The sequence below is a fragment of the Portunus trituberculatus genome, chromosome 24 (assembly GCF_017591435.1).
Source record: "Portunus trituberculatus isolate SZX2019 chromosome 24, ASM1759143v1, whole genome shotgun sequence".
Lineage (NCBI taxonomy): Eukaryota > Metazoa > Arthropoda > Malacostraca > Decapoda > Portunidae > Portunus > Portunus trituberculatus.
This window is the reverse complement of record NC_059278.1, coordinates 4,474,644-4,497,143: the sequence shown is the minus strand read 5'-3', so window position 1 is coordinate 4,497,143 and position 22,500 is coordinate 4,474,644. Positions and strand designations below refer to the sequence as shown.

General features: G+C 41.8%; 1 protein-coding gene and 1 long non-coding RNA gene across 3 annotated transcripts in view; one reads left to right on the top strand and one right to left on the bottom strand.

Moving 5' to 3' along the window:
* The window catches only part of LOC123508208 (regulator of G-protein signaling 7-binding protein-like), a 252,409-nt gene that overhangs the window by 43,609 nt on the left and 186,300 nt on the right, over window positions 1–22,500 (top strand). The window contains exons 2-3 of one of the 2 annotated variants that reach the window (XM_045261743.1): window positions 17,481–17,588; window positions 17,977–18,094. In XM_045261743.1, coding sequence (XP_045117678.1) covers window positions 17,542–17,588; window positions 17,977–18,094 — 165 coding nt within the window. In that variant the 5' untranslated portion in view covers window positions 17,481–17,541. Of the gene's footprint in view, window positions 1–17,480; window positions 17,589–17,976; window positions 18,095–19,759; window positions 20,016–22,500 lie in introns of those variants that run through there. The other variant, XM_045261744.1, reaches the window with a different exon arrangement.
* The window catches only part of LOC123508209, a 127,724-nt gene that overhangs the window by 31,114 nt on the left and 74,110 nt on the right, over window positions 1–22,500 (bottom strand). Inside the window, exon 2 of the long non-coding RNA XR_006675881.1 lies at window positions 19,897–20,046. This is a non-coding gene — a long non-coding RNA (uncharacterized LOC123508209). The remainder of the gene's footprint in view (window positions 1–19,896; window positions 20,047–22,500) is intronic.

Genomic DNA, 22,500 nt, shown 5'->3' with positions numbered 1-22,500 from the left:
TTTCCTCCCCCCTAAGACCTCCGTAATGGGCTCATGAAGGAGGTGAGACGGGAGATCTTGATAAGGCGTCGGCGATGATGTTGTCCACCCCACCACCAGACACAGCACCTCGCAAAGGAAGAACCTGCAGAAGCTTGAAGCGCACATCGGAGGAGACGATGACGAGGAGGCGATACACGAGCCAGACAGCGGTGATGGTGGTGAGAGAGACCAGCCAGAACCAGATGAAAATGTAGATCTTCTCGTTGATGATGTTAACCGCCAGCACACACATGGTGTCGTGGGTCTCGATGGTTCCCGAAGGGCCGAACTTCCTGAAGGTGCACTTGGTGACTCTGGGGAAGATGCGTGTCATGGGATCGATGCGCTTCTCGGGGTCCATGTCAGGGAAGTTGATGACCTCCGTGCCGTAGGTGAGGAAGGTGCCGCCCAGGAACAGGTCGGTGAAGTAGATGTTGCCCTCCAAGTCCTGAGTTATGTAATTTATAGCCCTCTGGAAGGTGGCGGGAGCATTAGACACGCAAAGGGCATCACTGGTATTGGTATAGTCCGAAGGGAGTGATGAAGGCGGATATTATTTGGGCCTCGTCCGAGAGGGGAATCTGGTAGTAACCTTTAAGCAAGTCTATAGTGGTTACAAATTTGGCTACTCCTATACTATCTATAAGGTCCTCTATCAAGGGCAATGGGTAGGAGTCTGGCAATAACTTTTAAGATCAGACTGTTGTGAAGGTGTTAAGGAAAGAAACACCTCATCAAGGTTGGACATGATTTGGCTGTTTGAGGGGCGTCCTTTAGGTGACGAGAAGAGGAATTCGATGTCGGACTCTTCCTCGGGGGCACAGGACCAGACTCCTTTCCTATCAGACATACAGGTACAGCGCGAGACAAGTCGTCCTCTGGTTCTCTGGAGTGGTAAGGTTTCATTAGATTAATATGAACAAGTTGGGAATCCTTACGACGGTCAGGAGTGTGGACCACATAATTTAATGGACTTAGTTTTTGAGCCACAACATAAGGTCCCATGAACTTACTGTGAAGAGCATTGCCTGGAGTGGGGAGAAAAGTAAAACCTTGTCTCCTGGTTTGAAACTTCTCATGACAGATTTGGGAAGAGAATTCTGTTGCATTTTAGTTTGAGATTTGAGGAAGTTTGATTTAGCAAAAGATCTGACTTCACTGATTTTATTCTTAAGGTTACTGATGTAGTCAGACACACTGGGGCTTGAAGGAGTATTTTGAGTAAACCATTGATCCTTTAATATTTTGAGAGGCCCCCTGATCTGTCTACCATAGAGTAATTCAAAAGGGAGTAACCTAAAGAATCTTGAGGAGATTCTCTTAAAGCGAAGAGAAGGAAAGAAATACTTTCATCCCAGTCTCCTTGATGCTCCAAGCAATACTTCTTCATCATGGATTTTAATGTTTGGTGAAACCGCTCCAGACAGCCTTGGGATTGGGGTGGTAAGCCGAGGAGGTAACATGGTCGATGTTTAGCTCATTCACTATCTGTTGGAAAAAATGGCTAGTGAAATTGCTACCCTTGTCAGACTGAATTTGTTTTGGAATTCCTACCGAGGTGAAAAAATGTATTAGATGTTTTACAATGGTCTTTGATGTGATGTTCTTAAGAGGGAATGCTTCAGGGTACCTGGTAGTGGGATCCATGAGGGTTAACAAATACTGATTCCCTCGTTTGGTTTTGGGTAAGGGCCCTACGCAGTCTAGTATGATCTTTTCGAAGGGCTCCGTCTGAACTGGAATAGGCGTCAGAGGAGCTGGCACAAGGCGTTCGTTAGGCTTACCCACAACTTGACATATGTGACATGTTTTTACATAGTGTGACACATCCTTTTTCATTCCTGGCCAAAAAAATGTTGAAGAGCCTTCTTGTAGGTTTTTGGATGCCTAGATGACCTGACAATCCATCATGAGCTAGTTCTATAATGGCTGGTCTTACAGACAAGGGATGACAACTTGATGTGTTTCTGACCAGGTGTCTAGTTGTTTCAGTTCAGGAGGTCTGTAGGCACGCATCAGGACTCCTTCCTGATAATAAAAACAAGGCAATTTAGACATATCCTTTGTCTCACTGGCCACATGTCTGATCTTAGCCAAAGTGAGATCCTGTTCCTGAGCATTAATCAAATTCTCCTTTGAAATGATGTCATTATACAAGTTGTCAGTAGAGGCAATCATTGGTGGAGGAGGTGATGAAAGGGCAGGGGACTTGGACTGAGACCTGGTGACTGCACACACTGGGAAGAAGTGAGGGATGTTTCGTCCAGGGTCTTAGTGGGACTTTCTGTTAAGGGAGAATCAAGAACAATTAAGTTTGGAACAGCCAAGTTACCCGCAAGATCATTACCCAGTACAAGATGTACCCCGGTACTGGCAGTTCACCAGGTTTAATGGCTACCTCAACCTCTCCTGAAATGAACGGGCACTGTAAGCTAATATTAGCCAAGGGATAGGAGAGCTGTGATTCGAGACCTGTAAGGATCACCTTCTCCCCAGTGAAAGCCTGTTTGATGTTAGGGATGACATCTTCCCTTAAGATGGATTGGGCAGCACCTGTATCACGCAGAACCTTGATATTTATTGCCTTGTCTTTACCATCAGTCAGGACACTTTACCTTGATACATGTACGAGTCATAAAGTTCTAGAGGAGAGTTGACAGGGTTAGCTAGGGCCACTGGTTTCTTGTTCTCAAATGTGTTAGGTCTAGGGGCCACAAAAGAAAATTGACGTTGAGAACCCTTGCAATTTGGGTGTCTACATTTCTGGATCGTGTGACCTGGCTTCTTACAGTATGTACACCAGGGGGAATTATATGCATTTGGCGAGAATCCGGTTGGCTTACCACCCGCGCCCCAAAACCTTCCCCAAAGGAGGACCTAACATTAGACAGTGAACCACGACCTCTACTACCCAGGGATCCCATCAACAAAGCAAACGCATCAGCCACTTTAGCGGCAGACATAAGATCACTCTCTCCCGTTCTTCCACATGCCTCAGAATATTAAATGGTAACTTGTTCTTCCATTCTTCCAGGACCATTAGATTGAGCAACTCCGAAAAGGTGGTAATGTTAAGGGCGGCTAACCATTTCTTAAATTGTCTTAGTTTCTCACTAGCGAATTCAACATAGGTGTGAGACTCTGGTTTCACATACTTTCGAAACTGTTGTCTGTATCCATCAGAAGTGATAGAGTAGGCGTCTAGAATGTTACCTTTGATCTCTTCATATTCTACCTCATCACTAAGGCCGTTGTATACCCTATAAGCTTTTCCTACTAGCTTAGGGACAAGGAGAGACACCCACTGATCCTTGGGCCATTTATTCCTATGAGCAATGCTCTCAAAAGCGCGAAATGACCCGTCAACATCAGATTCATCAAAAGGGGGAACTAGCGGAGCAGCTGTAGCAGGATTAAAGCTTGCTAACTGTTTCTTTATATCTATTTCTTCCCCTCTAAACTTAGCGTCATTTCGTAGGGCTAACTCCTGAATTTCTAACTCTTTCTCCTGCCTTCTAAGTTGTAACTGAAATTCTCTCTCTTCTTTCTTTTCCTGTAATTCTCTCGCTTCTCTTTCTGCCTGTAGTTGCATTTCTTTTGCTTCTTTTTCTGCCTGTAGTTGCATTTGTTTTTCATGCATCCGGTATTCTAGTTTAAGCTTCTCAATTTCCCATTGACTTATCCTACTCTTATCCTGTTCTTCCTGGGGACTGTGTATTATAGTCCTCGTAGAGGCTGACATGGGAGTTAACTCTTCTATGGCATTTCCTAGCAACTGACCTTCTTGCACTAGATGTTCAACAACTACATTCTTAATGACCTCTTTAGTCATCTGAGACGTGATGGGAACATCAAAATGTTTAGCGATGGCTTTCCATTGGTCCTTCTTTATATTAGCATATTTAAGTTGTTCCAGAGAAGGGTCGGCACAAAAATCTTCAACGTTAAACTGAGCGGAAGCCATATTAAATAGATGTTAAACCACAACAAAAAAAAAATGATAAGCGAATTACTTAAGTGAGGAACTTGGCAGAGTGATAATAAAGGCAACCTTGAAATTACCTAGATTATACTTAAGTAAACACTTATGAGTACAATCACTAATGAGGGGTAAACTAGAGAGTTACGGCATTAAGAGGGATCCGGATTACTCTAGTTACGAGACTTGAGAGTGAGGAGCGAATTGTACTGAGACTTGTTATTGATAAGGAGGCGGATTAGTCTGAGAGACTAGTTAAAATGGCCGATTCTAACTAGCGAGAAAAATGATCCGCGAAGTGAGGGCATTGAGGGTTCGCATGAACATATGATGATCCCAACACTTGGATAACACTTATTACACACCTGCCTATGTGCAAAAATAGAGATAAGTGCTATCGGTGAACACGCCTTTCTACCTGGTTTCCTGCTCTACCACTGCTATGCGATACCAATGAAAGTCACGAAGCACGTTTAACCCAAAAGGAGCCACTTGAACGCACAAAGGTAAATTTAAACCACACGCAGAGTAAGTCACAGAAAAAAACACATCAGAGTCACAACACCACAGAAACACAAGCAATCACAGAAAAAAGTCACTGGAAAAATGGAACACTGAACATGGGTTATAATGGTCCTGTCACGGTCGCCAATTGTTACGTTCACCGGTTAAACTGGTAAGATTGGCATCGGAGAGCCGGTGAACAATAACAATAAAAAAAACACTGCAGGTTCAACTGGTGAGGAAATGCAAAGGGGTCACTTTAAAAGCTACTTTAATAACCCATAATGAAATTGACACATATATAACAAGAAACATGAAACACAGATATATAACATGAAACACAGGAAAATGACATACACATATACATATAACACAGTAATAAATACAACAATAAAGAACCCAACTTAATACCTAACAATAATCCTAATCCTATATAGAGGCAATGTGGAAAACACGGACGAGGGAAGTGATACTTATGCGGTGTCGCAGTGGTGAAATGCTGGGTGATGGTTGATCCCACGGCAGAACCAAGAGGCGTTGTGTTCACTGGTTGAGGCTTGGATCTCAACTGCCAATCCAGAAAACCAAGAGCTGGCTCAACACTTTCGGTTGAGTCGAAAGGGGCCGCGTGAATCCAACTTCGGGACAGTAGCCGGGCTTCATGAAACGGTGACGTGGAAGGTTCACGAGACGGTGGCGTGGAAGGTTCACGAGACGGTGACGTGGAAGGGGAGGCGGAGAGGTGGCGAACGAGGTAACAAGCAGAGGAGGCGATGGTAGTAATGCATGTTACGGGCGGGCCGTAACAAGAGAGACTATGAGATGGGCGGGCAGGTGAGGGGGAATTACCAAGGTTTAAGGCTGGGAGGAATACCGGGGGATTACCGACTCTATCCAACTTAATAAATCCTGGGACAAAAGAAACTTAACCCACACACACCAGAAATTCTGCATGAAAAATGATGTGTGTGTGTATGTGAGTATGTGTGTGTGTGTGTGTATGTGCCTGTGTATGACAGAAAATTTCATATATATATATATATATATATATATATATATATATATATATATATATATATATATATATATATATAAATGAAAAGTTTTAATAATATTATTCATTCAAAAGAATAGCTTGAAAGGAGCATACGTTTTAATCCTAAATAACTAATCAAATGTTAGGTTAACGACTGATGGCTTCATTAAAACATTAACAGGCCAGAAAAGGTTGTGACCTGATACACATTTTACTGGTCTCACAATCATGTACACTCCTCACCATATCTTACAAATAATTCATAACCACTTTCCCTCTCGTCCTAAACACACACAAGGCATATCAATATTGCACACCACACTTCCTCAAATGAACAGCCGCCTCACTCACCTTAACATACAAGAATATTCCACCTCTACCTACAAAAGCCTTTATATCGCTGCGGCTTGTCCTGATGCTAAATTATATGCTCTAGTTGCACATCTAATGTATGACCTCAAAAGCCACCACAAACAGGAGAAAAAGGAGTGACAGGTATTGAGTAGTTGTAGTCATTTAATTTAATTAGGTAAATATTTGTTTGCTAAGGATCACAGAGTTTCACAAATCAATGAAGTATGTAGAAATTGGTGCACTGTTATTATGAAAGGATTATATTTTTTCTTTGTTGTTTGTTTTCTCATGCCATACACTGATTTACATACCTACCTACACACACACACACACATACACACACACACACACACACACACACACACACACACACACACACACACACACACACGGTGCCTTCATTATCCACCACCTCCAGCGACAATCCTCACCTCTCAACGCGAACGCCTCACCTCTTTACACCAACCATCCAAAATGGAACTCCTTTTATATTTGATGAAACCTTCAGTCCTTTCCTTATGATTGAATGGATTTTCATTATAGCTTTGCAGAGAGAGAGAGAGAGAGAGAGAGAGAGAGAGAGAGAGAGAGAGAGAGAGAGAGAGAGAGAGAGAGAGAGAGAGAGAGAGAGAGAGAGAGAGAGAAAGCATTAGCCAGTGAATGTTCATTTGTCTCGGGTGATACTGAGGCTTGATCTTTACCAAGCCTTCCGCGGGGGAGGAGTTTGTTAAGAAATAAACGTGGTGTGAGACAAAATTGGTTACTGAACGATAGTGGGATTCTGAAAGTTGATGTGGCCTTAAACCCTCGAGTTACCAAAGGATGAATTAATACAAAGAAATGACAAATGTGGACACACACACACACACACACACACACACACACACACACACACACACACACACACACACACACACACACACACACACACGATCAAGAGAGAGGTTTCAAGACATTTATTCCATACATTTGGGGAACACTTTTGATCGTGTTCGGGACTGGCACCTCAGTGGGCCTTTTTTTTCTTTGACAGTAACATTTATTGCCCTTGGCCGGTTCCCCTCCTACATAAACAAACACACACACACACACACACACACACACACACACACACACACACACACACACACACACACACACACACACACATGACCCCTCCCACTTTCGTATCCACCTCTTTCTACCCTCCCCCACCTAACGACCCCAGTCCCTTCCTCACCGTCTCCACCACCATGAGCCTCCTCCTATCCGGCCATATTTTCTAGCAGCCGGCAATTCAGGGATTTTAACTCTGGTCATTACCGTGTTTATAGTCCGGTTGGTGACCTTCTCCTCTCTGCTGTTCCTTCATACAAACCCACAGTGCGAGTTCTTGGCGCCAGGGAAGTTACGTCGCGGAGTTGCTTCCAGGCAAGACTTTATTTATGAAAGCAAGTATTCCTCTTCCTGTTCTTTCGTAACTGTGGCTTTGTGCCTGGCGGTGGTGACGGTTGTATTTCTCTCGTGTTCTCGGCTCAGCGTTATTTTCATGTAAATGGTGGTTAAGCCGAACTGCCTCGCTTTTTCATGGCTGCTTTATCTAAGCTGCCTTGTTTTGATGTGTTTTCCACGTACAAAGGAGGAGAGGATCACATTTACCGCCTGGGATTGGGATTAAAAGCTTTACTCTAGGTTTTCTTTGTATGTCGCTTCATTATGGTCTTTTGAAATGCCTTGCAAACCCAAATAAATGTCAAGTTGTACTATAAGTTGCGCACGTAAATGATGAATATAGAATATTTGTCTATCTCATTTTTTTCTGTATTTAAAGTATTTTTTTTTTTTATAAAATAGTATACAGGATGTTGGCACAAAGATTAACATTGTAGGAAATTACTATGTTGTTTTCAATATACAGCAAGTTTTTAATCATTCTGATCAAATACCACGTTACAGTATATTCACACTCGATTTTGATTTAAGGTGAAATTAACAATATTGATCGAGAACAACTAAGTTTGTAATCGCGTTCACTGTAGTAGAAAAAAAAAGTGGATATGTGGGTGTCAATTATTTCTATAGTTTAATAAACGTCATTTAAGCGCGCTTTTCCCTCATCCGGAGTAGAAAGCCTTCTCATTTATTTCGTTCCCCGGCCGAGGATGGCTCGGCCACTTGGGAAAAGATTATCAGCAGCGATACTAATTAAGAAAATGATCAATAAACCCAATTATCAATACTCTGCGAATGTTGCACCGCCAGCGATCGCAATTCCTTCACCTGCTCTGCGCAAATGAGAGATGAGAAGCTTAAGAAAGGATAGGGAGGATAAGAGAGCAAAAAAATAGAAGAGAGGAAATCGTCTTAAAAGAGGCGGAGAGAGGTTTGAGGGAAATGTGCGTGAACTGAAGGAGGGATCAGATTATCTGGAAGAGTAAAAATATTCCTAAATGGGATCATCCAGGAGAAAATCGCATTGTCATCTGACTGCTGTCTTATTCTCTTCTCGTGGCTTCAACTTGGTGTCAGATTCACTTTATATCATTGTCGCAGTCTCCTTCCACTCTCACCCTCGCCTTCTCTTTCTATTATCGCCGCCGCCTTCTGTTTCCTTTCTCTCTATCATGCCACCTGCTCTTTCTACATTTTTCTCTCGTGCCTTCTCTTTTTCTTTCCCCAATCACGCTTTCTTCGTTTCAATTTTGGTTTCCCTTACCATTTCTTCCTCTTCATTTTCCTTTTCCTCTTCCTCTTCCTTCTCCTCCTCCTCCTCCTCCTCCTCCTCCTACTTCAGCAACTTTTTATTCCTCAACCGCCACCTCCACCTGTTCCTGCAAGACCACAATTAGCTCTTCCCCATCTCCTCCTCGTCCTCCTCCCTCCTCCTCCTCGTCTTCCTCGCTTTACTCTTCCTCCTCCTCCTCCCCTCCTCCTCTTCCTCCTCCTCCCTCCTCCTCCTCCTCCTCCTCCTCCTCCTCCTCCTCCTCCTCCTCCTCCTCCTCCTCCTCCTCCTCCTCCTCCTCCTCCTCCTCCTCCTCTCAACCTTTTCAAGCCGGTTCATCTCGGCTCATCCTTATCCCATTTTCTTTCGTAATGAAGTTGGTATCAATTTTTAATCACCCATCTCTCTCTCTCTCTCTCTCTCTCTCTCTCTCTCTCTCTCTCTCTCTCTCTCTCTCTCTCTCTCTCGTAAACACAAACAATGAATCAATCAGCATGCTAACTATTCATCACTGTGCCTTACATTATTCATTTGCCTTTGTAATTCAATAACATAGTGCCACCTTTTTCCTTACATCCAAAAGTACATTACTCAATGACTTATATAACAACCTCATTACCTTCGAAATTCAATCCTCTGGCCTTTTTCCCGCTCACTAGTCTTCCTTTTCTTTCCTACTTACCTACCTCCTATTTTTTTGCCTCTCCCAACTCCCAGGTTCTCCCAGCCTCTCCCTCCATCGAAACCCTTTCTCTTCTTACTCTCCTTTTCTCCCACTCACATCTCCTCCCACACTTTCCCAGCCACTCTACTCACTTCCTACCTTCTTCTCTGGCTTCTCTTTGCGTCCCTTCTTTCTCCTCTCTTGTGTTCTTCCTTCCACGTCCCGTCTTCCCAGCTGAACCTTCTCATTATAATGGAGGCGCACCACACAATGGGATATTAAGGCTCTCCCCCTCTCCCTCTTCCTCTCCTCTCTCTCTCTCTCTCTCTCTCTCTCTCTCTCTCTCCCTGATCCGTGCTCTTAATGGATCACTGAGACTTAAAACACTCTGTGATTTAACCATATTTCAAACCATATTGCAAAGTTGTAATTTAATTAACTCCCCCATGAAAACTCTGCACAGTTTTCAATTCCTGTATATATTTTATCGCCTTTTTCTTTTTATTACTGAATACCAAATTGATATTCACAGCTATGTTTACATTTCAATATTCCGTAGAGAGAGAGAGAGAGAGAGAGAGAGAGAGAGAGAGAGAGAGAGAGAGAGAGAGAGAGAGAGAGAGAGAGAGAGAGAGAGAGAGAGAGAGAGAGAGAGAGAGAGAGAGAGAGAGAGTGGGTGGGGAGGGCAGTGATCAGTGGAAATTAAATCACTCTCGTTTAGTCATCATTTGGAGTGATGGATGGAGTCACTTGGGAAAAGCAAACTTATTCCACTTTTCATGCCATTTATAATCCCTCATCATTATCATCATCATCATCATCATCATCATAAGCAGCCTTCCTCCCTCCGTCTCCCTTTCTCTCTCTCTCTCTCTCTCTCTCTCTCTCTCTCTCTCTCTCTCTCTCTCTCTCTCTCTCTCTCTCTCTCTCTCTCTCTCTCTCTCTCTCTCTCTCTCTCTCTCTCTCTCTCTCTCTCTCTCTCTCTCGTTTTTCTAATCTCGATAATGGCCACCCACAGAATGATTTGACTTTTCGCTTTAATAATTCACGTCCCCAAGTTTCCCCCGGCATGTGAATCACGCAAGAGTGACAGACGGTAACCACAATGATTTACGAACTACTTGAGCAAATTTCCGACGTTGGCCATTCATCATTTTCTTACCATTCTCTCTCTCTCTCTCTCTCTCTCTCTCTCTCTCTCTCTCTCTCTCTCACACACACACACACTGGCAACACCAACAGGTATATCATCACCTTAGAATCCTCACAAAACCATTCGATCAAAGCTGAGTATTCAACACTGTATTCCTCCTTCCCTTTTCCTGCTCCCCTCGCTCCCTCAATGTTGAAAACGACAACTTTAAGAGAAGTAAACTATGGATCTGAATGAGTTCCTTGTATTCCCTAGACGGTAGGGAGGTACACGGCAGAGGAGCGGGAACAACGGGGCCAAAACAAGGAAGGTGAGAAAAGAAGACAGCCGTAAAGGAATTGAATTGAAGAAAAATACAGTAGCTTTCTTCTGCGTAGGACAGGTGAGGTTATGGGAAAAAATAGAGGTAAAGGTGTAGGTGTTTGTGTGGTGGGAATAAGGCGTGTGACGTTGGCAGTCGATATTGTTAATTGGAAGCTGAGTCTAGGTTAGATAAGAGGGGAAGGGAGAGGAAAGAGAGACGGGTGAAGGAAAGTGAATTAAGGAAAAAAAGAAAAAGAAAAGTATACATTTTTTGCAGAAATTAAGAAAGAGGATATAAGGAAAGGATAAAAGAGAAGCACTAAGACGGCTGATGGTAATAGAGAGAGAGAGAGAGAGAGAGAGAGAGAGAGAGAGAGAGAGAGAGAGAGAGAGAGAGAGAGAGAGAGAGAGAGAGAGAGAGAGAGAGAGAGAGAGAGAGAGAGAGAGAGAGAGAGAGAGAGAGAGAGAGAGAGAGATTAAGGAAATAATTAAGACAAAAATAAAGAAAACAAAGAAAATAGAAAGTAAAAAAAAGAAATCGTAAGAAAACCAGCATCATATTAAGCGGGAAAAGCAAAATAAAGAATGGAAAATAGGAAATGGAGACGCACATTTAAAAATCAGCGGAAAAAGAAAGAAAACATAGTAAAACAGAGCAAGAGGAAAAGCAGGGGAGGCCAGTTACTGCTGACGGAAGTTTCGGTGCCGTGTTTGTGTGGAGCGCCGTTCAATGTTTTGAGAAGAAACACCAATAAATTCCACTCTCCATCACTCCTTTCCCTCACCCTCTCCCCCTCCTCCCCTAATCAATCCCTTCCTTTACACACTCCCCTCCCTCACCTTCCCTTCACTCCATTCCCTACTCCCATCAAAATCTTTGTCTTCCTTCATCCGTTCTCTTCTCCCATCTAAATCTTCACCATCCCTTAACACATTCCCTTCTCCGCTTATATTCTCCACCTTTGTCTCACCACACTCCCTTCTCGCCTCTTAGTTCCACCTCCTTCCCCTAGACTGCATCCCATTCTCCCATCACCATACCCACTCTCCTTCATATCGTTCATCACTGATTCGGTCTCCTCTCATTCACCATCTACCTCACCCTATCCCACTCTCCCTCGGTTTCTTCTAGTGTTCTCTGTGCTGTATACGCTTCACACACAAGGACGCAGGTTCAGTTCAACAAAAGGATGCATAACATTCAGATTATTTTGTGTAGACAAGGTCCAATACGGAATGACAATCAAATAAATGAGTCAAGTTAGGATGTAGGAATGACTGTTGAAAAAAAAGTAATCAGATCTTACGTATATATATATATATATATATATATATATATATATATATATATATATATATATATATATATATATATATATATATATATGAGATAAATGGCAGGGACAATTAAGAAACTGAAAAATGAACGCTGTATTGCACTTACCCTGCCTCCTCTCTCTCTCTCTCTCTCTCTCTCTCTCTCTCTCTCTCTCTCTCTCTCTCTCTCTCTCTCTCTCTCTCTCTCTCTCTCTCTCTCTCTATCTATCTATCTATCTATCTATCTATCTATCTATCTATCTCTTCTTCTTCTTCTTCTTCTTCTTCTTCTTCTTCTTCTTCCTCTTCCTTTTCCTCTTCTTATTCCTCTTCCTCCTCCTCCTTCTCTTCCTCCTCCCTCCAAGAAGCAGATCAACAGCACCAGACAGACGGAACCCAGCTTTATTTTATCGACAGGCGACATGTAAGGGAACTATCGCTATTGAATGTTATTGAGTTTGTGTCCCACTTTGATGTACTCGACTCCCAAACTCCGTGCTACGTAACACTGGTCTTGTTCTCCTTCCTCGGATGTTGTGTTTGCTTCCACACTCTTGTTCCAGTTATTCCCTACAGCTGTCTGTAGAGCCATGATTATTGAAATATATGTTTTATTTTCATAAGCGTCGATATGGTAGAGTTTCTTAACTTCACTTGCAAATAAGGCTTGATAAAATTCTTTAATAAAACTCTATACTAGTTTATGAGTATAAGTTACTAAGCTAAACTTACAGACATGAATAGTGTTGATTATAGTTAGTACTGAAAAAGGATATTTTTTTATTAGTAGATATTAAATAAAAAGAAATAATATCTTTATTTGTTTAGGTCACAGTGGTTCCCAAACTGGAGGAAATTTCCCCCTGGGGGAAAATTTGAAGGTACCAAGAGGGAAATAATTACACTACCTACTAACTAAAAAATCCCAAAGTCAAATAAAAAGTCCTTTTATTTGTTACTAACCGCTCTCTGTGGCTATGCTTAGTTGTTACTAACTGCTCTCTATCCACTTTACTCTGTAACTATAAGTTAATCAGTATATTTGTACATTTGAAAAATAAATTAGTAAATAGTCTCAGTGTGTTTTAACTGCTCTTTCTCTCATACACATGAAGGGGGAAATCTGGATGGTTGAACTGGGTGCAGGGAAAAATGACAGAAAAAAGTTTGGGAACCACTGGTTTAAGATTTAACGTCAATGCTATCAGTCTTAATCTAGGTAACCATTTCCAGTGCAAAGTGATGATTAATTGTAAATATATCAGGAAATCCAACATCCTTCCATTGTCTCGATTATCTAACTGTGTCTGCTGAGGTGAGCTGTTCTCTCTCTCTCTCTCTCTCTCTCTCTCTCTCTCTCTCTCTCTCTCTCTCTCTCTCTTCTGAGTTAACATAATACATAAATCAAGACTCTCTTTCTCTCTCTCTCTCTCTCTCTCTCTCTCTCTCTCTCTCTCTCTCTCTCTCTCTCTCTCTCTCTCTCTCTCTCTCTCTCTCTCTCTCTCTCTCTCTCTCCTGTAGTAGTTCCTCCTCCATCGCGTTGTTCAACACAGTTTATTCGTGGTTACTCCTTCCCTCAGCTCTCTCGTATACGCAATCTCTCCTCTCACTTTTCACTTTCCTCGTAATTGGTAAACATTTGCACCAGTGTTAGCTCTTGAGGTAATTCGATTGTAATTAGCGTCATTACAAGTGCATGTAGAGCTTAGGTGATTTGTGTGTGCGTGTGTGTGTGGGTGTGTGTGTGTGTGTGTGTGAGAGAGAGAGAGAGAGAGAGAGAGAGAGAGAGAGAGAGAGAGAGAGAGAGAGAGAGAGAGAGAGAGAGAGAGAGAGAGAGAGAGAGAGAGAGAGAGAGAGAGAGAGAGAGAGAGAGAGAGAGAGAGAGAGAGAGAGAGAGAGAGAGAGAGAGAGAGAGAGAGAGAAAGGTTTGAAGATAAAGTGTGAGGTGATATTTTTTTGCAAGACAGAGAAGACAGGAAGACGCACAGACAGATCAAAAGACGAGACATCTACAGACAGACATACAGACAGACAGACAGCAAACATACAAACAGTGGGATGAAAAGACAGGCTGGGCGCCGCGGGCCGAGGAGGGTTGGTTGGTGAGGTGAACTGACACAAAACAAAAGCATTGTTTTGTTTCTAATTCTTCTTTCTCCTTTTCATTAGTGCGTTCTTGTGTGTGTGTGTTTGTTAAAGCGTATGTTACATTTAGAAGGCATGGTATTTGATTTTTTACCTTTCTCTTTTGCAATTAAGTGTTATTTTCTCAAGTGTTTGGGTATCTTAATGGGAGTAACATCTGGCTCACTTTATATCCTCGTACACCTTTATGAAGTCTTTGTATGTACGCGGTGAGACACATATTGATTTTAGGCATATTTTTCCCCTAGTTACGATTTTCCTTGCTAATTACCAAGTATTTGTGTCTCTTAGTAGGAAGAACTTCTGCATCACTATATCTACTCGTACACCTTTATGAAGTCTTTGTATGTACGCGGTGAGAAACATACTGATTTCTGGCAAATTTTTGTTTCTCTTGCTACTATTTTTCTTGCTACTATTTTCCTTGCTCACTACCAGCATTTGGGTATCTTAGTGTGAAGAACTTCTGTCTCATTACATTTACTCATACACCTTACTCATACCCTTTGTATGTACGCTGTGAGAAATATGCTGACATTAGGCATACTTTTGTTTCTCGTGTCACTTTTCCTTGCTAATTACGTTTATTTTTTTTTCTACACAACACACAAAAAAAGTTACGTAGAAAAAACATATGTATGAAAAATATACAATAGAATTTTACGCTGGTCACTTTTTTTTTTCAAGCATAACAATTCAATATTTTAATACAATCACGTGATATTTATCTTTTTTCACCAAATAGAACAGCGCGATACTAGAAAAAAAACTACGTAAAATATAATAGAAAAATGAAGAGATGATACATAAGTCACTTTTCTTTTATCTCCAGCACAGCTTTCTCTTTGAGAACGACTACTTTTACCTCTGGAGACCTCTTTCTCTACTCCCCTCTCCAAAGCTATGGCTCGTCTCTGCCTCCACGGACCCTGCTACACCGTACCCAAGCCAACATATAAAACCTACCGGCTGGAGCAATGTTTTTCTAGTCAGGATTAAGTCAACAACTCCAGGACCTACATCGCCACTTCACCATATGGCTCTTTGAAGCATTCACTTTCATCCTCATCCTCTCACAGTGCTTCTCTTTGTCTCAAGTAAATGCAGAATCTTCTCTTTAGGAGTGAGGATAGCTTTATCATCTGCCACCCTGATTGATACATCTCTCGTATTCTGTTTCTGCCAGCCAAGTCACCTTTCCCTAGTACATGTGCCTAGCCTTTCCTCCCTTCACTACCCCACCAACGAAGATGTCAGACAACCGCTCCAACATCGCACATCCATGTCGTAATCCAGTTTTGCTGAAAAAAAATATTCCCCCTCTGCACTCCCAAGCCCTTCACTATGGTTTGCTTTCTATGAAAAAAGAAAAATAGATCAAAATACATTTTCACACCAACAGAATACTTCCACCCACCCTATAACTTTGCCAAACCTGCCAACTGTACATTAGATCATAAATGCCACGTACAGTCTCTCTTTAAGACAAGGACTTTTCTTTTCTTCAAATTTAGATATCTGAAGCCATAATTTTCTCTACCACTGAGTACAATCTGGTCATGTAGAACAGCAACATGATTAATATCACAAGTGCACATCCATAAAAGAGATATATTTTCCCACATTTGCGTTTCCGACCGTAAGGAGTTATAGAAGGAGCGATTTTTTTTTTTTTTTTCGCAGCAGAGACGAATCCATAAAACTTTGGCAGAGATAAGCTTGGCTAGGTGCATAAACTATGTAATATTTATTCTTTTCTGTTAAATTACCGAGAGAGAGAGAGAGAGAGAGAGAGAGAGAGAGAGAGAGAGAGAGAGAGAGAGAGAGAGAGAGAGAGAGAGAGAGAGAGAGAGAGAGAGAGAGAGAGAGAGAGAGAGAGAGAGAGAGAGAGAGAGAGAGAGAGAGAGAGAGAGAGAGAGAGAGAGAGAGAGAGAGAGAGAGAGAGAGAGAGAGAGACATGACGCTTTTCAAGATTTTCATGGAGCCACCACTTATGTTTCCTTTACCTAGCTCTTTCATTGCATTCTTTAGAACACAATGCCTGCCATGAAAAGAAGGAGGCTGTGCTGTTGTGAGTCTTGATGCACATGCTGAGGCGAGCCACACATCCACACCACACGTTTTGCCCGATGAAAGGATATTCAGGTCACGAGAGCACAAAGACGCAACCACGAACTCAAATAACCAAAAAATAAATGCCCGAATGGAAAAGAACCAGGAATATTTACCACTAGTTCCAGAAGCACACATCGTACATTAAGTGAACATAAGATATCAGGAATGTAAGAATAATTGATAATTCGAATTTGAAAAGATCCTAATTCATTTGTAAAGTTTGGACGCAATGGGTTTACTCACACTCTCAAACTTTTATTTCTGTCAAAAAAGTTAAACATATCGTGATTCACTACTATGAAAAAATGTTTTGTAAATATGAAATAAATACAGCTCAGTCGAAAGACGGGCTTAGAAAATAAAGAAACTAAATCCGCTGCTTACAAAATGGCACCCTAAACATCAATAACCAGAAGAAGACATCATCAGAATTAAACAGACGTCCATTCTGGTCTCTTTTCTGGTCAAAAATTTGAGGAAATGGCAAAATAGCGAGTTTTTGTTCTTCTTTCTTTATGATCTGCCGAACTTTTTTCACAGACAAGAAATATTATACAACACCTAAGTTACAAACAAATACCACTGATAACCACCATCAATACGCTTATGTAACACTTTCTTCCTACAGGGACGATTTACAATACTTCACGCAACAATGTCAAAACGCGTACCACAACTTCCCTCCCAAGTCATATCAACTTAGCAGTCCCGCTTCCTTTTTCTCGATACAACCAAAACTTTGAACACTGGCAGAGATGAAAAGTGGCTGAAGTGTATACCTTTGATAGCACGGCCAGGGAGGAACTTAGCGGTGATCTTCTGTCCACAGTTACATGTCTGCACTCCTTTTAATAACCACCACACACCTCACACATGAGTTCAAGTTTGTGTTTGACATGTGATTCTTTGGCATATTAATCATAGCCATTTAAAATTGTCCAAGTTCTTTTCAGATCTCACAGTCTTTCCCAATATTTGCGACTATTCAAAAGCAAAATTATGCTATCCAGCCGTAGGTGATCTAATTGTTGTCAGAGAGAGAGAGAGAGAGAGAGAGAGAGAGAGAGAGAGAGAGAGAGAGAGAGAGAGAGAGAGAGAGAGAGAGAGAGAGAGAGAGAGATTGTGACTTACCCCTTTTCGTTGTGAAGTGCAGGCATCCGCAATATAATGTTTGCCTCCTCTCCTCAGAATGGCGCACTAGAGAAGCGACGAGGTGGAGGGAAGGAGGAAACGCCGTCGGTTCGTCCGCATGAGTGTCGCGGATAACCGAGGCAATGACCATAAGAGACCGCACAGGTGAGTTGCCTGGTGAATAGGTGTTACAGAGAATTTCTCATCATTTATCGGGTGTTGATTTCCATAAGGTTCATCTCAGGAACTGACTTATTTTCTTTCTAAACCTACCCAATATGCTTTACCATTTGATGTTCACCTTGTATAGATTACATGCAACTCTATCAATTCGTGTCTTGAGCCACATGAAAGCCACGTGTCCACATGTGTCCTGATAAGTAGAAGGTCCTTCATCACAACAAAAAGTCTCTGTCCCTAAAAAGTGTAATATTTATGAGGGGCGCTCTAAGACGACCAGTATTTCCAAAGCGTGTCCAGAAGACCGTTTCAACGAGACGCTCCCCTTGGGACTCCACTTGACGAGCTCTGAATAGCCCCCTCCCTTCCCCAGACATGGCAGCACGGGCAGCAGGAAGTCAGCCCTCGCCCGAAAGCTCAGTCGCGGCTCAGTCCAGGACTCCTCTCATGCCTCCATTGACGCCCACGGCCACTCCAATAACCCAGTCAAGGTGAGAGTGCAGTTACTTCTCTCAGAACCATATCGAAATAATTATTCCTTTCATTAGTATTTCACCTATTCGATTCCCATCTTCCCTTTAGTTTAAGTTCAGATGTTTTTTTTCAGTGAGATAATAAATGGTGGAAAGTTTTCATGAAGTAGTCATCGATGGTGAAGCTGTAGAGTTCATGGAGACATGCTAACAAATACGATGTTCAGGGGTATTCTGTTTTTCATTCCTCACTACATCTGTCGCTAAATTTCCAAAATGGTGGCAAATTTACAGGAAATTACATAAATATTTTTCATTACACCAAAATACAATTTTATACCAATTCTCTCTCTCTCTCTCTCTCTCTCTCTCTCTCTCTCTCTCTCTCTAGCCATTCAGTTTTCTCCGTCATTCAATAAACCATTTTTTCTAACCTCACACCATGTCTTCCGACTTTCCTTGAATTTTTACCTCCCATCTGGTATTTTTTTTTTCTGTTTCCCTCTCCCTCTCTCCCTCTCTTCTTTCCACTCAGCACACTTCCCCCGAACGCTCCCCTCCTTCTTCACGGCTCGACTCACACCTTAAATGAAATCGTTAATTCCAGTTGAAGATGCATCCCTGCCTCACATTCACTCCATTAAAATTCACCATCATGTCTTCATCGTACCTATCAACTTATCCTAATCGTATCAATCTTTGTATCTTATTCACTATTCATGTCCCACTCCCAATGCCATATATGGATCTATGTGCACCTTAGCCATACCTCTCCATGTCACTCCATTCATCCCACTTTCCCATCCCCTCTCTCTCTCTCTCTCTCTCTCTCTCTCTCTCTCTCTCTCTCTCTCTCTCTCTCGCCCCGATGTAGTGCACAAATGGTAACAATATTTGAGGCTGTAAATGGTTGTATGTAGAGGGAGAGGTCGCTGCGTCAAATATTTTAGTTTAGTTTATCGTACCAAGTTCATTTTCTACAGTCACTTCGCGTTCTCTCAAACATATTCAGAGGGTAACTAACATATTCATACAGGGACCAGTAACTATATATTGATGAATGCAGTTTTGATTTTTATTATCATATTATTTCATAATTTCGTCTCCAAGTTAACGTAAATGTGCTCTACCTTCCTATTTTTTTTCCTTCTTTTTCTTTCTCCTAGTAAAAAAATACAATAAAACAAAACAAAATTATACATTCTATAATAATAAATAGTAAAAAGAAACATGGCCACGGTTGTATTTCTTTTCTCCACGTCTCGAGCAAGGAATGAGGAGGAAAGGAAGTGCAAGATGAGGCGCCGTGAGCATCCTTTCCTCTACGGATGTAACCTAAGATCCACAGGTGATGACGTTATTGCTCCTCTCTCTCTCTCTCTCTCTCTCTCTCTCTCTCTCTCTCTCTCTCTCTCTCTCTCTCACTTCCTAATGCATCAGGATCCCTCCCTGTATTCTTCCTTTCCTTTCTTTCACTCCTTTATATTAATTTTATTTCATGTGAAATCTCATTCATTTTACGCAGTTCATAATAGCTCCCTCACCTGTCGTGGTCTAAGAACTTCTTCGCCTCACTAATTAGACGCTACCTGTACAGATTACCTCATGTTAAGTAGTCATCTTTTATCTCACAGCAAACATGAGTCTTCAGGACACGTTAAGACAAATATTTTCTATCAATAGCCGTGGATAAGTGTGGAACGCTCACCATTCATTAGTGGCTTGTCATGGAATAATGAGAAAAGTGCGAAGGTGGAAGCGGGAAGATGGAATGGCGGGAAAACAGAAGATAAAAAACAACACCTGGCATCTCAGCTTACCTGTGGGAGGGTGAATGCTGCCAGGGATGCAGCAGTGTCTTGCCGGCCGCAGGGGGGGATGGTGTGTGTGGCTCCGCTCCGCTCCCTCCCTGCCCTCAGCCACCTACCGGCGATCCAAGGTCCTTTCTTTTGGATCACGCTTTACTACGACTGAAAGCACAAAAAATATTTTGTTATGGAAAAATTACATTCGGAAAAGTGTTAAGTTTAATGGTGGGCAGTGATGGAAAGTGTGGGATGCTGTCACAAGGCGCGGCAAGTGAAAGTTTTGGTGCGATGTAGTGAAACGCGGGACGTAATGCCCGTAGACTTTCACCATGTACCGGCGGGATTTATACAGCGTTTGCTATTTTGAGCGGTGGAAAGAGACGTGTGCAGATAATCCAACGTGAGCACTGCATACACAATGGAACCTTTTATCATCTACACGCTGAGAAGTTTGAAGTAATAAAATATAAGGCGCTTTTATTGAACATTGTTTACGTTTTATAGAAGGGAGTAGCTTTCGCTGCATCTGGACAAACACATCAATTTACCTTGAAGAAAAAAACGTATCATTACTCAATCTCTCTCTCTCTCTCTCTCTCTCTCTCTCTCTCTCTCTCTCTCTCTCTCTCTTTCTGATTAAAAAGGGAAAAGACCTTTGATCAATATATCATTAAGAATTTTGGAAGGTGTGTGAATAGGAAAAGTATTCTATATATATATATATATATATATATATATATATATATATATATATATATATATATATATATATATATATATATATATATATATATATATATATATATATATATATATATATATATATATATATATATATATATATATATATATATATATATATATATATATATATATATATATATATATAGAGAGAGAGAGAGAGAGAGAGAGAGAGAGAGAGAGAGAGAGAGAGAGAGAGAGAGAGAGAGAGAGAGAGAGAGAGAGAGAGAGAGAGAGAGAGAGAGAGAGAGAGAGAGAGAGAGAGAGAGAGAGAGAGAGAGAGAGAGAGAGAGAGAGAGAGAGAGAGAGAGACTAAAATAAATAGTAATTAATCGTAAATAAGCAAAACACTTACCATTTCCTAAAAATAGTTCAACTGCATTAAAAAACATCATCTGTAATACGAAACGTGTGTGTGTGTGTGTGTGTGTGTGTGTGTGTGTGTGTGTGTGTGTGTGTGTGTGTGTGTGTGTAATTCACCTCCTCGGTCGTCTGCTGGTCACCCAGCCAGTCTTCCCCATTACGGAGCGAGCTCAGAGCTCATAGACCGATCTTTGGGTAGGACTGAGACCACATCAACACACAACACACACCGGAAAGAGAGGCCACAACCCCTCGAGTTACATCCCGTACCTATTTACTGCTAAGTGAACAGGGGCTACACATTGAGGCTTGCTCATTTGCCTCGCCGCTTACCGGGACTCGAACCCAGCCCTCTCGATTGTGAGTCGAGCGTGTTAACCACTACACTACGCGGTGTGTGTGTGTGTGTGTGTGTGTGTGTGTGTGTGTGTGTGTGTGTGTGTGTGTGTGTGTGTGTGTGTGTGTGTGTGTGTGTGTGTGTGTGTGTGTGTGTGTGTGTGTGTGTGTGTGTGTGTGTGTTTAGCATACAACTCTGGTGTCTTTGTGTCTTTCTTTATTGCTGCCTACGTATGTCTTTATGTTTATCTGTATATACGGGTGAATATAATCATAAATATTAAGTAGGATGAATAATCTGGCTCCTAAAATAATTATTTCACATAAGAAGATTTGTTTCTTCAATGAACTCCATGACACGTCTTTCCAAATTAAATAAAAAAATTAAAATGATATATAAGGTAAGACTCAAGGGGAGACCAGAATGTCTGTAAAAGTGAAGAAGGGTGCGGAGGAAACAGGGAGGAAAGATGGGCGTACTGGCATAAGCGAGGTAAGCCTCTGGGCCGTCGGCAATTTAAGGTCCACGGAAGCCAATATTGACTTAAACTCGCTGTATGTATATATTGAACAAATAGAAGCCCACGTAGAGGCTTGCTGGACGCGAGCTTCAATGAAGACCAGTGATATAAAAAGTGGTTAAGAAAGGTCACACAAATGCACAATATTGTTGCTAATAGTGATGTCATTTTAATTGAATATTATCACTGTCCTCACATATCTATTAGAAAATATATGTAACATGAAACAAAACACACACACACACACACACACACACACACACCTACACACAGACATCCCAAGATCGGAAATAATGAGCTCTGAGCTCGTTTCGTAGGGTAACGTCTGGCAGTCTCGTCAGAGACTGCAGCAGATCAAACAGTGAATCAAACAGTGAATTACACACACACACACACACACACACACACACACACACACACACACACACACACACACACACACACACACACACACACACACACACACACAGTTTTTCCCTGTTTTCAAGCAGCAGGTTCAGTGGGATGTTTTGGTCTTATTGCGGTCTGTCACACGAATACGTCCTTATTTAGAGGACGAAGAGGAAGATTACGACTTTCTTGCCAAACCTTGTGCCTTAGAGGAATTTAGTTTCTTAAGAAGGCACATGCCTTTTCATTCCTGTGTTACTAGATG